At 39.2% G+C, this 13,632-nt stretch overlaps 1 protein-coding gene across 2 annotated transcripts; it reads left to right on the top strand.

Annotated features, from left to right (window-relative positions):
- Window positions 1-584: 584 nt before the first annotated feature.
- Window positions 585-4,198, top strand: paqr8 (progestin and adipoQ receptor family member VIII). 2 transcript variants are annotated; one of them, XM_079353406.1, is made up of 2 exons: window positions 585-1,785; window positions 2,750-4,198. In XM_079353406.1, exon 2 carries the CDS (start codon window positions 2,800-2,802, stop codon window positions 3,874-3,876), a length of 1,077 nt encoding a protein of 358 aa, XP_079209532.1. In that variant the 5' UTR covers window positions 585-1,785; window positions 2,750-2,799; the 3' UTR covers window positions 3,877-4,198. The 2 variants fall into 2 exon arrangements, with proteins under 2 accessions (XP_079209532.1, XP_079209531.1); XM_079353405.1 differs by having other exon boundaries at window positions 2,753-4,198.
- The last annotated feature ends 9,434 nt before the right edge of the window (window positions 4,199-13,632 follow it).

A 13,632-nucleotide genomic window follows, 5' to 3' on the forward strand; every position in this document is an offset into this window, starting at 1 on the left:
TTTGTTTTACATTTGATAAGTTATTGTTAGTGGTGATATTGAAAACAGATGAACAAAAACCTCTCACAATGATTTTAAATTCTGATCTTACACTACTATGCTGTATGTCTTTTCAGTGCTTGTGCTGTGGTTAAAATCATTTCAAGTTGTTATTTAGAAGATGTTGCATGTCTTTGCAAATATATTTTAGATCCCCTCAGGTGAAGTGAATGGAGAAATTCTTTGACAGGAGCTGAGTGCAGAGCTGCTGTGTTCGTGAATGCCTCAGTGACGAGTGTGCATGTGATGTCATCAATGTAACGTTTTCTGATCAGCTCTGTTTTGGTTCCTCTGCAGTCAGCTGAGATGGAAGCTTTAAAGGAAACACAATAGTGATCCGAGATGGCAACATCATTCACCACACATGCAAAAAGTGTCATATTGCATCACATGAAGAAAACTTCCAGGCAAAGAAAAACATATCTCGTCTCAGGGCAAAATGAGGGTTGGATTCACGACCATTCAACACTACTACCATGTTTCTAATGATACAAAGCTTCATGCAAATGGGTGAGGTATCCCTTTAACCAAGTTTCAGTTAAATTCTCTTCAACGATAAGATCATTAATTAGAAGTGACTTGCCTGATAGAGAACTAACACATTGTAACATGCTATCAACATTGCTAGATTCATGCTGTGGCTGACACACAACTGGTATAAAGTTAGATAGAGTGATTGTACATTTCGACCCACTGATGTACTTTGCGCCATGTCACCAGCGATTCCAGATATCTGGTATGTTAAAGACTTTTGTTTGGGTTCATCTTGTCTCTTGTCCTTGGCAGTGGGAACAGTGTGACACAAGAAGAAAGAGAGATTGGAGGTGAAAAGCCTCACTCCTGACTTGTTAAGGTAAAGGCCATCTCCTTTGAAAAAATGTCTTTGGTCCCAGAAAAAGTTAAAATTGTCAATAAATTGGACCGAATGGACCTCACACTCAGATGAAAGCCCTGTGTTTATTGCCAACAGTCTGCTGAGTCTCTGTCTCCAAAGGGGTAAGAAACAACCATTCTACTAAATACAAATTATCAAAAGGGTAAGAAACAACCATCCTTGTAAATAAAGTAAGTCATGGACCCAGGAAAGAGTCAGGAACTCATAAGAAAAGTAAGTTTTCATGTAGGCTAGCAAAATAATGTGCAGTCATGTAAATATAATATTTGTGACGAGTCCAAAAGGAAATGGATTTATATTTCAATGTGACTGCAGTGTACGATCACGGACAGTAGATGGAGACAAATTTACCTGCTTAGACATTGATTTGACAGCTTATTGGTTCAGGTTAAAAAATGGACCTGTATATACTAATATTCAATCTGTAGACAATGTATTCATAAACAATGATATATTTAACTTCAAATAAGTCGATATGCTGCATATTTAAAAAAACATATTATAGGCCTATCATCCAGGCAACACAAAGTCAATACATGCTGAAGGCAATTGTTAATAAAAGAAAGAAATAAGTATATCTTAATGTCCATTGTGAGCACTTAATCGATGCTGCTCAATGTCTGCTTGTAAATGGACTTCTGGGCGTTTCCGATCATTTAAACCCCGCCCACACCACCGGCTGCTGCGGTCTGTGTTTATTCCTCTCTTCAGCCTCCACAATCCTCTCACTTATATATTTCAGTAAAGCTGGCCTGTGCACTTTGGAGCAACTTTTGTTGCATATAAAGAAAGTTCTTCTGTGTTTTCTTGAGAAGTCAGAGGAGCAACAGGTGTCCTGTCCATATCAGAGGGTGAGATGGTGATTCTTCTTTTAGATGATTACCAACATTCAACATTTACAATGCGATATGCACTTTTGATTTTTTCTATTCTCAGTATTATTTGCTGTTTTCTTCAAATTCAAAAGCACATAATGCTGCATGTCCACATTTCTACAGCCTGAGACAGAAGAAGATACTTAAAAAATATTTGAAAGCATGAAAGAATAAATATGTGCAGGTTTTCTGTAGCCTACATGAAAGCATTGTTGTAATGAAAAAAGGGGGGAGCCTTTTAAGACACAGCCGATGTTGTGAGTAGCTTTGTGCCCTGTGATAGTTTGTTTTTTTCCTTTACCTTGGTGACAAGCAGTAGATTATTGTGTGTGCACACATTTGTTTGTAAGACAGCAAGAGAATAGTTTGGGCGATGATACAGGTTTGACTGCATACCTTCTTTTTTTAAGTGCATGTGACCTGTATCATTCACACCGTGTGTATCTGCTTAATAACTGTGTCAAATGTTTTGAATTTTAGTGTGCCAACTGTCTACAGGCAAAAATGACCAATTCAGATTCAACTTGGTCTGGACCTATTTGCTAAATAAATAAATGAATAAACGTGCTTCTCTATTGAGTCCCTCACACTTTAAATACAAGCTAAAACAAGTTCTGAGCTCGTTTGTTTGTTTCTCTCTAAACTTTAATCCCATTTGGATTTGTAGAAGCTCAGACCTCTATTTTCTTTATCTTCTTTTCTTAAATCCCCACAATGATAGCTCTGATTCACTTAATAGATTGATGATTTTTGTTGTTGTTGTTGTTGTTGTTGTTTTTAAAGAAAAGCCACCCACACTGTGGTCAACATTGATTTATGGTCAAAAGTTGTTGTTAATAAAATGTCCTGCTGTTTGAAGATGTTCTGTAAGCTTTTTTTTCCCCCTACTATCAAATTAACTGTGAGTTCATTGTTTCTTTTTGTCCCCTGATTTGTCCAGCAGTTCTCCTCTATCTACCGCCCACCTCGTCTTCCTCTCGTCACCTAGCTATGATCGGCGCCATTCTGCAGCAGCTCAGCATCTTGACCCTGAGCATCAAGCATGGATGCAGACTGCCCCGTCTCTTCGATGAAATCCCTTCCTCCTTTCCATCACCTAGCAGAACTGTTGTAGCCTCCCAGGTCCCTAGCCTCTTCCGAGAGCCGTATGTCTTGTCAGGATATCGTCCAATCCACCAGGACTGGCGCTGCTACCTCCTGAGTCTCTTCCAGAGGCACAATGAATCCCTAAATGTCTGGACCCACTTGTTGGCGTGTTCTGTGCTGCTGTTTCGCTGGAGGGCCAACGTAGAGACCCTGGGGTACACTTTTGATGCAACTTCTCTACCTCTCAGCGTCTTCATGGTCTCTGCCTTTACCTATCTGTTCATCAGTGTAGCTGCTCATCTTTTTCAGTCTCACTCGGAGAGTGCACACTACTTTTTCTTCTTTCTGGACTATGTGGGTGTTGCTTTTTATCAGTACGGCTCCGCACTCGGTCATTATTTCTACACATCGGAGTCAGCATGGAGGGAAAGCTGTATTGGACTGCTGTTTTTACCTGGAGCTTTGTTCCTTGGGTGGTGTTCCTGTGCAGGCTGCTGTTTTGCTAAGTCCAGGTATCGCCGGCCATATCCGATAGAACGCAAAATCTGTCAGCTGATTCCATTGACCCTAGCATACCTGTTTGACATCAGCCCTGTCGTCCATCGCCTTGTCACTGTCCCCTGGGCACAGGAGCCCTCGCTGCCCTTCCATGCCCTCCACATTGCCCTTTTCCTGCTGTCAGCCGTCTTTTTCTCCTGTCATATCCCTGAGCGCTTTTTCCCGGGCCGCTGTGACTTTGTGGGTCAGGGTCACCAGATCTTCCATCTGTTTCTGTCCCTGTGCACTCTTTTCCAGCTGGAGGCTCTGTTCCAGGACTACGCCAGGCAGAGAGATAAAGTGGTGAAAGTGTTTGGAGAGAGGCAGCTGTGGTGGGCTTGTGTGTCCATCCTAGCTCTGTTTCTGTGTTGTGTCTTGACTGTCATTATCACCATGAAGCACAAGAGCAAAACACGGCATAGCAAAAAAGAGAGAGAGAATTGACAAATGTGTGTGCGTGTGTGTGTGTGTGTGTGTGTGTGTGTGTGTGTGTGTGTGTGTGTGTGTGCGTAATTGAGAGAGTGAGAGAGAAAGGGGTTGGTGGTGATAAAATATACCAATAAATATTAAATCCATAAATATGATCAGATATGACTTATTTTTGTCACCAGTTGTCTCTGAAAAGTCATTACTCATTATATTGAAATAATAAAATGTACAGGAGCTCCTTGAAATGTTCTAATTCAATTTTACTACTTAACAGTTGGCTTACTCCTGAGTAAGCTTACTATTAGGGCCTAATGGTTGGGTACTTTTGAGGCGATACCGTTATTGACTTTATAGAGAAAAACATTTTAAATAACGGTTAATCAGCACACAAATTTTAATTTTAAAACAAAACAATTTTAAATGAATAAAACCTACTGCAGACTGAGTGCCAGTCTGGTTATTTTGCAGTCTTTCAGGCCCTGCTTCGTTGGTTTCCAGTCTTTGGATGCAGGAGTTAAACAGCAGCCCAGCAAACAGTAAACAGTTTTACAGTCTGAAAAAACACACAAGGGTACACAACCAATATATCTGGAAACTTTGAAGAAGAAGTTTTTTAATTATCAATTTTCAAGGAACTAACTAACTATTCTAATATATCTCTTTCTTAGGTTCTGTAATTCAAGGGAGCAGAATCAAATCCTCCATAAGCTGTTTGAAAATTGTGTAATAATCAGAAAATCTTGTTTTTTTATGACATGGATGACAATGAGGGGACCTAAAGTTAGTGTCCATTGCTTGCATACTCAAGACTATATGACTGCCTTTCATCAAGAGTTCACCTTGCTAAGCATGGGTTTCAACATTTATGTTAAGCTACATATATACTGTATATACATAAATTAAATATAGGATGACAAATACAATAGAAATAGAATAATAGTATGTACACTTTCACTTGTGAGTCACTAGGTGGTGATGCTGCCCACAGAGTGTGACGTAGGGGTGCATGACATCTATCTATCTATCTATCTATCTATCTATCTATCTATCTATCTATCTATCTATCTATCTATCTATCTATCTATCTATCTATCTGTCTGTCTGTCTGTCTGTCTGTCTGTCTGTCTGTCTGTCTGTCTGTCTGTCTGTCTGTCTGTCTGTCTGTCTGTCTGTCTGTCTGTCTGTCTGTCTGTCTGTCTGTCTGTCTGTCTATCTATCTATCTATCTATCTGCCCCAGGCTCAATCCACCACACCCTACAGTATCTATAGAAGTCTTCCATTTATAGAATAGAATGCCTTTATTGTTATTATACAAATTGTACAACAAGATTACTTGGCTATTACAGTTTGCAGCATACTAAAATTAAATGGATAAACAGACTCCCAAGTGGACTTTTATCAAGACAAGTGGCTCTTATGTCTGATGTTGTAAGATGTTTGAACAGGTGGTTGAGGATTGTCTCTATTTCAAGCGCTTTAGACTAACTTGCCTACAGTTCTTCCCAATAACCGGAAAAAAACAGACATCCTCAGTGCCAGACTATCATTCTTGGACATGGAAATAAGCTATGAGGTTAATGTTGATTCACTGCAGCTGCGTGTGAGATGTCGAGGCACTCAGCTGCCGATGTAGTTGTGATAAAAAAAGAAAACAGGCTTTATATGGTCTCTTGTTTGCACCTCCTTCATTAGAGGCAGACTGCCCAATGAACAAGGAGCTCCCTCCCTCAGGTGCATGCCTCCAGCGAGCCACATTTAGTGAAGGCAGTTGAGTACCTGACAGAAGTTGGTGACAGAGTTACAGCCGAGTGCAGCAGCATACAATGTAAGTTAAGAACAACATTTGTATGTGTCTTTATGTTTTTTGTGTGTGCTGGATTGTCTACCATGATCGTTCATAAGACGATTACTCTTTGTAAAACATTTTAAACAATGTGTCCATGGCCTTCTTGGGTTTGTCTTTAAATATGTGGGCCTGCGCTGCCTTCTTTACAGAAGCCTTGGACAATGGCTCCAGTAGAGATGGTTGACATGTTAGGTTGGTTCTCGTCCCCTGAAGTGGGGGTCATCTCCCTCATGATCCTCCTCGTCCTCAGCATCACTCTCGTCGCCCTTTGTGCCAGGTGTAACAGGTAACGTAACAAGTGACATTAATATACCTGTTTCCAGCCATGTTTGTTTTCCTAATACAAGAAAGGATCTGCCTCTAAAAATGCTGTTACTCATAGAGAGTTAAAGGCATAGAGAATGGTGTCACCTAAAGAATGAGTATTCGTGACCAAAACTGCCACCCAGTTTCAAACAAGTCCTGTCCTGTTTATTATGTTAGATCCTCACTCCCAGATTATATAATTCATTTAATTTACTCTCCCCAGACACTAATTGCTATTCAGAACCTCACGGCTGCTTAGAGCAGCGACTTGCTTGACTTGATGGGCGGTTTTCGATGAGGGGTGTTGCCCGTTTGAAAAAACAAAAAGGAAGCAGGGAAGTGGAGATTTAAAATCATTTTTTAAGGCTCAGGCATTCGGGCCGAACATGCTTGGATCATTAAACTTGACACATTAGGTGGTTCCTATGAGACCTTTGTGATTATATATGAGTGTGTGCAAACACATGAGAATGTACCGGTATTCACACACATGCACATGTGTGTTTGTCCGCCCCTTGCTGTTGTCACACCAAACATACCAGTGACAGTTAACACACAGGTACTGTGGGGTTTTAACAATAGTCTTATCTTCTGCAATCTGTTTCTGTACATACCAGGGCTACTTTGTCACCCAGAGGAATGCAACAGGAATGGGATTGTGGTGAAAGATGGGACGCATAACTCATAGCTCAGAACAGAGTATAATCAAACAGTAACAGGGTGTGTGTTGATCCAATCAGGGCAAAGAAAACACACAATGCTGTGCTCTGTCTTTTTACACCCTTTTTAATGACCTTGATAAAAAAAGATATGATGTTCATGTTGAAAGTGGAGAGGGAGAGATTTATAGTTGATTGCCGATTTGTATTGACTTTGAATTGGAGCCAGAGTGTGGCAATAAGCTGACTGTTTATGAGCTTTTGTCAACAGAAAAAGTATATATGTGCTTTTAAGACAAAATGAAGTCACTAAGATCAGACGGGGACATTCAACACTGCCTCTCGTTGCTTTCTAGGATTTGTTGGTCTAGACGTGACTCTCTCACGAGAAGTGTCAGTCGCTGTTGATTAAATGGATGAGGGTATGGCAGACAAGGACCTTGAGAAATGTACTGAAATTCATTTTGAGGTTGGTCTTGACTGAGAAAAGACAGAAAGTGCCTCATGTGGATGAAAGACAACAACTCCCAGAATGCACAGCACCGCAAGCCACTTGCAATGAAGCTATGGTGCTCTATTTACAGTCTGTAAGGCCGTTTCTTAGTCCAAGATTTTCAGAAGGAATTGGCATCTTGTAAATTCCTGGCAGCAAACAATAACAATTTTCACAATTGTCCCCAAGTGGTTGTCTCTCCCTGGTCCCTGGTTTATAGGACACTAAATGAGTGCTCTGATTTATTCAGAACTTGCATATGTTGCATCACAGCACATAGGCTGTACCAGCTTTTCACTGTAACTGTGGTTTCCCGTCAGTATTGTATTTAAAGAGGAATGTTGCCCCAGCAAACATTCGCCATCCACACAGATAGGACATGATCGAAAACTCAAGAAAATTCCCTCTCAGAAGACTAATTACAAATTCTGCCTCAGAGTCTCAGCTGAGCCACTAAAGCCAAATGTTGCTAACTTCAGGGACTTACTTTTGCATTACGTTATTGAGATATGAACTAAAACTGCAGGAAATGCTGACAGATCAAGCAGGAAGGTTGTGATTATAAACAAAAAGCTGTTTTGAAAGGAGAATATGGGGATGTGAAAGAAGAACCCAGTATATATGTGTTTGCTACAAACAAGAACAAGTGGCCACAAACTTGTTAAGACCAAAGGAATGAACAGGTAACCGTTTTAGAGGTGCTGAGCCATAAACTTGTTTCAACAGAGTGCACCTTTGTCCTTTACTCCATGAGTAAACAAAAATGGTCATAACATCTGATAGTCACTAATTTGACTTTGTTTTATCCACAGGAACAGCGGTAACGCATATGATATAAACAACACATCGGTAAATGCCTCTTAATTCTTCATGTTCCTCTTTCTGTTTCCAATTATTTGCATCCCGTTATGTGCCTGCCACAAGACCACACCCTATGCATGCATCAGAAACATCCAAGTCAGTGTGCACTGCTGTCTGCTACCTTTCAATAGGTGGCTTATTATCACTATGGAACGAAAGTGAAGGCAGTTGTGTTGTTCCTGCTATTGGCCACATTAGTTTAAAAAAAACCATGCAGACTCCTGATTGGCACCGCTAAATGCTAATAGCTATGTGTCATCTATTTAGAAATATGAGCTAAAGCTGTGTTAGCATGTTGTACTGTCAAGATAGACAAGCTTAAATGTAACATTTAAAGTTATGCAACCAGCTAAAACTGTTTATTAAAATGTACTTAAAAACATTGCAGAGATTTACTTTAATTAATACAAGACATATGAAAACACTTTTGTTTCAGAAGAAATTTAAATGAGCAGACAAAAAGAATCTGTGTCACTTAAATAAACAGATATCACGAAGAGGCTCCCTTAAGTTGGAGGCCGGCATAATGTATCCTCCTCTCTTTGTTTGTACTCTACTTATAATAATTCTTTTGGTCTTTCTCTGTAGCAAACTGATGGATCAGGGATAAGGGCCGGTGGAGCTGCTGGTAAGTTTTCTGCTGAAGGAAACACACTTTCAATCAATCATTTGTATTTCACTTAAATGGTCTCATCTACATTTCAGACCCAGGGATGTCCTCAAACTGGAGGGACCACAAGCTGCCTCCAAGCACACTCGATAGAGCTCAGGCATATTCCAACTAGCCAGCCTGTCACAGTCCTTAACGCTAAACCCAAAGCTACACAACATCACATTGCACTGAACCCCAGTTTTCCACATTTGACATGAACCCAAATGGACAGATGGATGGACGATGAGAGGTAGGATGAGAGTTGGCCTGTACTCTGTTAGCTCAAGCCACCATCCACACCCCGTGTCATGACGACAGTCTTCACTGATCCGCATACAGACTTAAGGAAGAACCCTGTTTAAAGTCATCTCTCATAAATGGATCCTGAACGTATCCAAAAACGACTTTTTGTCTTAAGACAGCCTTACAACTATGCTGTTTGACTTCTCTGAGTATATCACTTGGTCTTTTTCAGGAGATTAGATTAATTATGGTTTCACAATACTTTTTTGTCAAAATCTGCACAGGAGCTGTACTGAGTACATCTGAGAGTGTGAAGCTAAAGATTTAAGATTTACTTTATTTGTCCGACAAAGTGAGATCACTCACATGAAACATAAAAGAGTGAACATCATTAAATGTGTCCAGACATATTTTTAAGAATAAAAACAACATTTGGTTTTAAAAATACTCGTGCAAAACTACAAAGCTGCAATCATGTCTTATATATTTACGAATATTTAAAAGTTTTACAGACAGGGATGAATGAATTTTTAAACCTGTTGATTATACTACGATGAACTCTGAACGTCTTATCAGAGGACAGGAGCTCATACTCTGAATGTAGAAAAGAATGTGTAGGATTATTTTTTTAAAAAGTTTATTAAATTTTATCTTTAGTTTTAACATCTTGAAAGCAGTTAATTCGTCAGCATTCATTTATGAGGATTTAAGTTTGACATATATTTGGTGGTTGGTGTTGATTTAAATGATAACTCTTCCAATGTTGAAATTATAAAACTCTAGAGTTGTCATGCAAAAGTGTTGAATCTTTTTAAATCGTTTTTAGTTGTCCAGCTTGAAAGCAGAAAGAACAGTCACTCTGTCCTAGACACAGGGGAATGAAGGCAACGTTCAGAAATGACTAAGCAGCCGATGGCTGGAGAGACCTCACAGTTCGGTTGTTTAAAAAAAAGGTATTTAATTAGTTTTACATTTGTTAACAAAAATAAATCATAAGGATTTGAGGTACTTCGGCACATGTTTACTAAAAGTTCAGTCCTTCAAGTAACATGTGATTAGCAGTAATTTTAGTCAGCACCGACGTTAGCGAGCAACATGTAGGCTAACTTTACAGGCTGTTTAGGGTTTTAAAAGGTTTGTCCTGCTAGTTAATAAGATATGGATGTTTATGTGTCCTCACTGGATGATGTTAGATTGTTATTTTAAGATGATCGAATTATGTACTTTTTTTGCTAATCTAAACTAACTGCTATTCACATTATTTATTAAAGTTGTTTACATCCTGATATTAATCAATTAATCAAAAAAATATAATAGCTGTGGCTTTCCAAAGTTGAATAGTCCTGAAAATATGCCTGTGAATGGCCATGGGACTTTTTATGTTGTAGGAAATAATTGTTCAGTAAATGCTTCCAAAATCTAGTTTTCTCTTGCTGTCTTTAATCAACTTTAATCAACATGACAGTGGTATCAATTTTATTGACTTACTCTGAGCAAGAGAGGCAACAAACTACATCTGCACCTTTTCTACTTTCTATTCATAATCTTTTCCCAATTCATAGCATATAGTCTTCAGTCTTCATTTAGATGTCTATTAGCCACTTGTTTTCACTCGTGTCTTTACCATATGAAAAAAATGGCTTGCTGGGATTCTTTTCATCATAATGAGCCTCAGTTCATGTATTTCCAATAAAGCACATTTCAAGTCTACTAAATATATTATTACACAGTAAGGATGATGGAGTAAAACAAGGTTTCCGACACTCGAGGTTTCAGATGGATAGATAAAACATCTAGAACTGTAATTTTTTTTATTTAACCTTACAGATAATGGTGGAAGTTACTTTCTGTTTTATTTGTGATCATGCTGATAATTTGTGATGTTTCTAACATTTGGTGCACTTTTCATAACTGATGATGGGATTGAATGTTTTTATTTTATTCTTTTTCTTCCAACGCTTCTCGATGCTGAACAGTGACTGGTCTGGCCAGCTGGTCCAGATTACGTCTATGTAGTGTAACCTATTGTAACCGTTAACATGTTTGACATTCATGATTCTCTTGGGTCTGTTTGTCCTGGAAATAAAGACAGTTTAAAAGCCACCTTTCATCCCATCCGGGTTGATTGTGATGAGATGGGAGTGGCACCTGGCCCTATATTGACGATTCAGTACAATCCAAAAGGTTGCAAAACCTCAAACAGGGTGGAGTTGTCATTCTTGTAATGCCAGTTCTCACACACTGACACATAATCTACAGAACATTGCAGAATCTGAGACACACCCTAATGAAACAACACTAACTTCATGCGCTTCTGTTGACCCTTAAAAACCTGGAAATCACATTTTTATCAACAATAATAATAACTTTATTTATATAACTCCTTTAAAAACAGACATTTACAAAGTGCTTTGACAGACAAAGCGAAACTCAGACACAAAACAATAAACATCAACCGTGAGGCCAAACAGAGACATTTCTACCCAGGAAGATAATGCAAACACCAGTAATGAGACAATAAATAGTTTTCAATGTTTTATACGTGTAGTTCTCGACAAAAATGTTCTATTTAGGCTAAAAGACTTTTTTATATTGCACATTAGAAATTTCAGTATACAAATTATTCAGTAGAATATAAATTAAATCTGATGTCCACCGGTGTATAGGGCTCTGACGTGGGTTTCAAGTGTCAATGGTTTTTTTGGGGGGGGGTTTTCGGCATTCAGCTCCCTCATGATAATTACATTTTATAAAAGTATTGTAAAGTATTTATGATCTCAAAACTATATTTTCGCTAAATGCAATTTTATATTTTGGTAAAAATGTTTCCTGAGGCTGGTTATTTAATTGTATTAAACTGGATATATTATACACCTTTAAATGAAAAATCTGTGCTGTGTTTGGTCAAAATATAACACAAATCAAAGCAATCAGAAGGTATGTGACCTGTAGAAACCTGCTCTCAGAACGCTCCGTTAGATAGATAGATAGATAGATAGATAGATAGATAGATAGATAGATAGATAGATAGATAGATAGATAGATAGATAGATAGATAGATAGATAGATAGATAGATAGATAGATAGATAGATAGATAGATAGATAGATAGATAGGTAGGTAGATAGATAGATAGATAGATAGATAGATAGATAGATAGATAGATAGATAGATAGATAGATAGATAGATAGGTTACCCATATGTTCAAAAACACTAAAAGTTTTCTTTTTAACATGCATTTATTATTATTATTATTATTATTATTAAGTTATTTATAATGTGTCGCTTTTAATTGTTGGCTTTATTCAGCTCAGTAAATGGTTCCAACTATGAGGTCTTCTGAATCTGATGGAGAATTGAGACGAAGATGTCCTAAAATTGCAGAATAAAGTAGGCTGGCTGGCCTTGTGTTGAATGATGGACTTGAGAATTGAATTGAAATATAAAAAACTCCTCTATTTCAGCCCAGATCACAACACGTTGTTTCTGTCTGTAGCTTTAAATGCAAATGAGCTGCGTTTGATGGGTTCCTCCACCATGCCTTATTGTTTACAGTGAGAATGCACACTCAGAGGGCAGATCACCGAGCTGTAGGAGTTACGGCCCTTAGGGAAAATCTCCAAACAACCTGTTTGAGCACACATTTTATGAAAAGTGGAGCAGACAAAAGATGAAAAGGAGGGACTCCTCCCCTTGTGACCGAGCTCCTCACCCTATCTCTAAGGGTACGACCCAGCCACCCTACGGAGGAAGACCATTTCGGCTGCTTGTATCCTGGATCTCGTTCTTTCAGTTATGACCCAAAGCTCATGACCATAGGTGAGGGTAGGAACGAAGATTGACCGGTAAATCGAGAGCTTCGCCTTTCGGCGTAGCTCCTTCTTCACCACGACGGACCGATCCCACGCTCCATCTTCCCCCCACTGGTGGACAAGACCCTGAGATACTTAAACTCCTCCACCTGGGGCAAAGACTACTCACCGACCCGGAGAGGGCAAGCCACCTTTTTCCAGTTGAGTATCATGGCCTCAGATTTAGAGGTGCTGATCCTCATCCCGGCCGCCTCACACTTTGCAGCAAACCGCCCGAGTGCGCGCTAAAGGTCTAGGTTCGATGGAGCCAACAAGACCACATCATCTGCAAAAAGCAGAGACGAGATTCTCCCCAAACCGGACCCATTTGTCTCTATTTCAGACAAATGTTTTTCGATGCAGCAGATGTGTGTTCACATAAATTTAAAATACAGGAAATCTAAATAATCCCTCAAAGCACCTATAGGAACATTTCTGAAGAGGCCCCTTTAACGATAAAGAAGTATGTCTCATTACCTGTACATGGTAGCATTTCAGCAGCAAATCTTGTCTTTACTTATATAAGTTACTAAAATACTCATTGGGAAACTTTGCAAAGGAAATGGTCTGCCTGCTATGAATCGCTTTGTTAAAATCTGACCAGTTGTCAGCTGTGGTGGGCGTTTAAAGAAAAACTGTATCATGACTCTTCAGTTGATGGTCTGGATAACTAAACCAAATAGAGGCTTCAGTGACACATTTAATCTGTATCATACCCTGAGGAACTCCTCCTCACAGACTGAGTGACTTTAAGTTACATTTGTAAATGCCAGTGGATCCTGGACTTCCTGACTGACAGGAGGCAGCAGGTGTGGCGGGGGAGCGTCAAATCCAGCAGTCAGACAATCAGCACTGGCGC

This window comes from Symphodus melops (genome assembly GCF_947650265.1).
Source record: "Symphodus melops genome assembly, chromosome: 1".
Taxonomy (NCBI): Eukaryota; Metazoa; Chordata; class Actinopteri; order Labriformes; family Labridae; genus Symphodus; species Symphodus melops.

What these genes read in the sequence shown, in the direction of transcription:
- paqr8 (XM_079353406.1), top strand. Translation starts at nt 2,800, where the DNA reads ATGATCGGCGCCATTCTGCAGCAGCTCAGCATCTTGACCCTGAGCATC.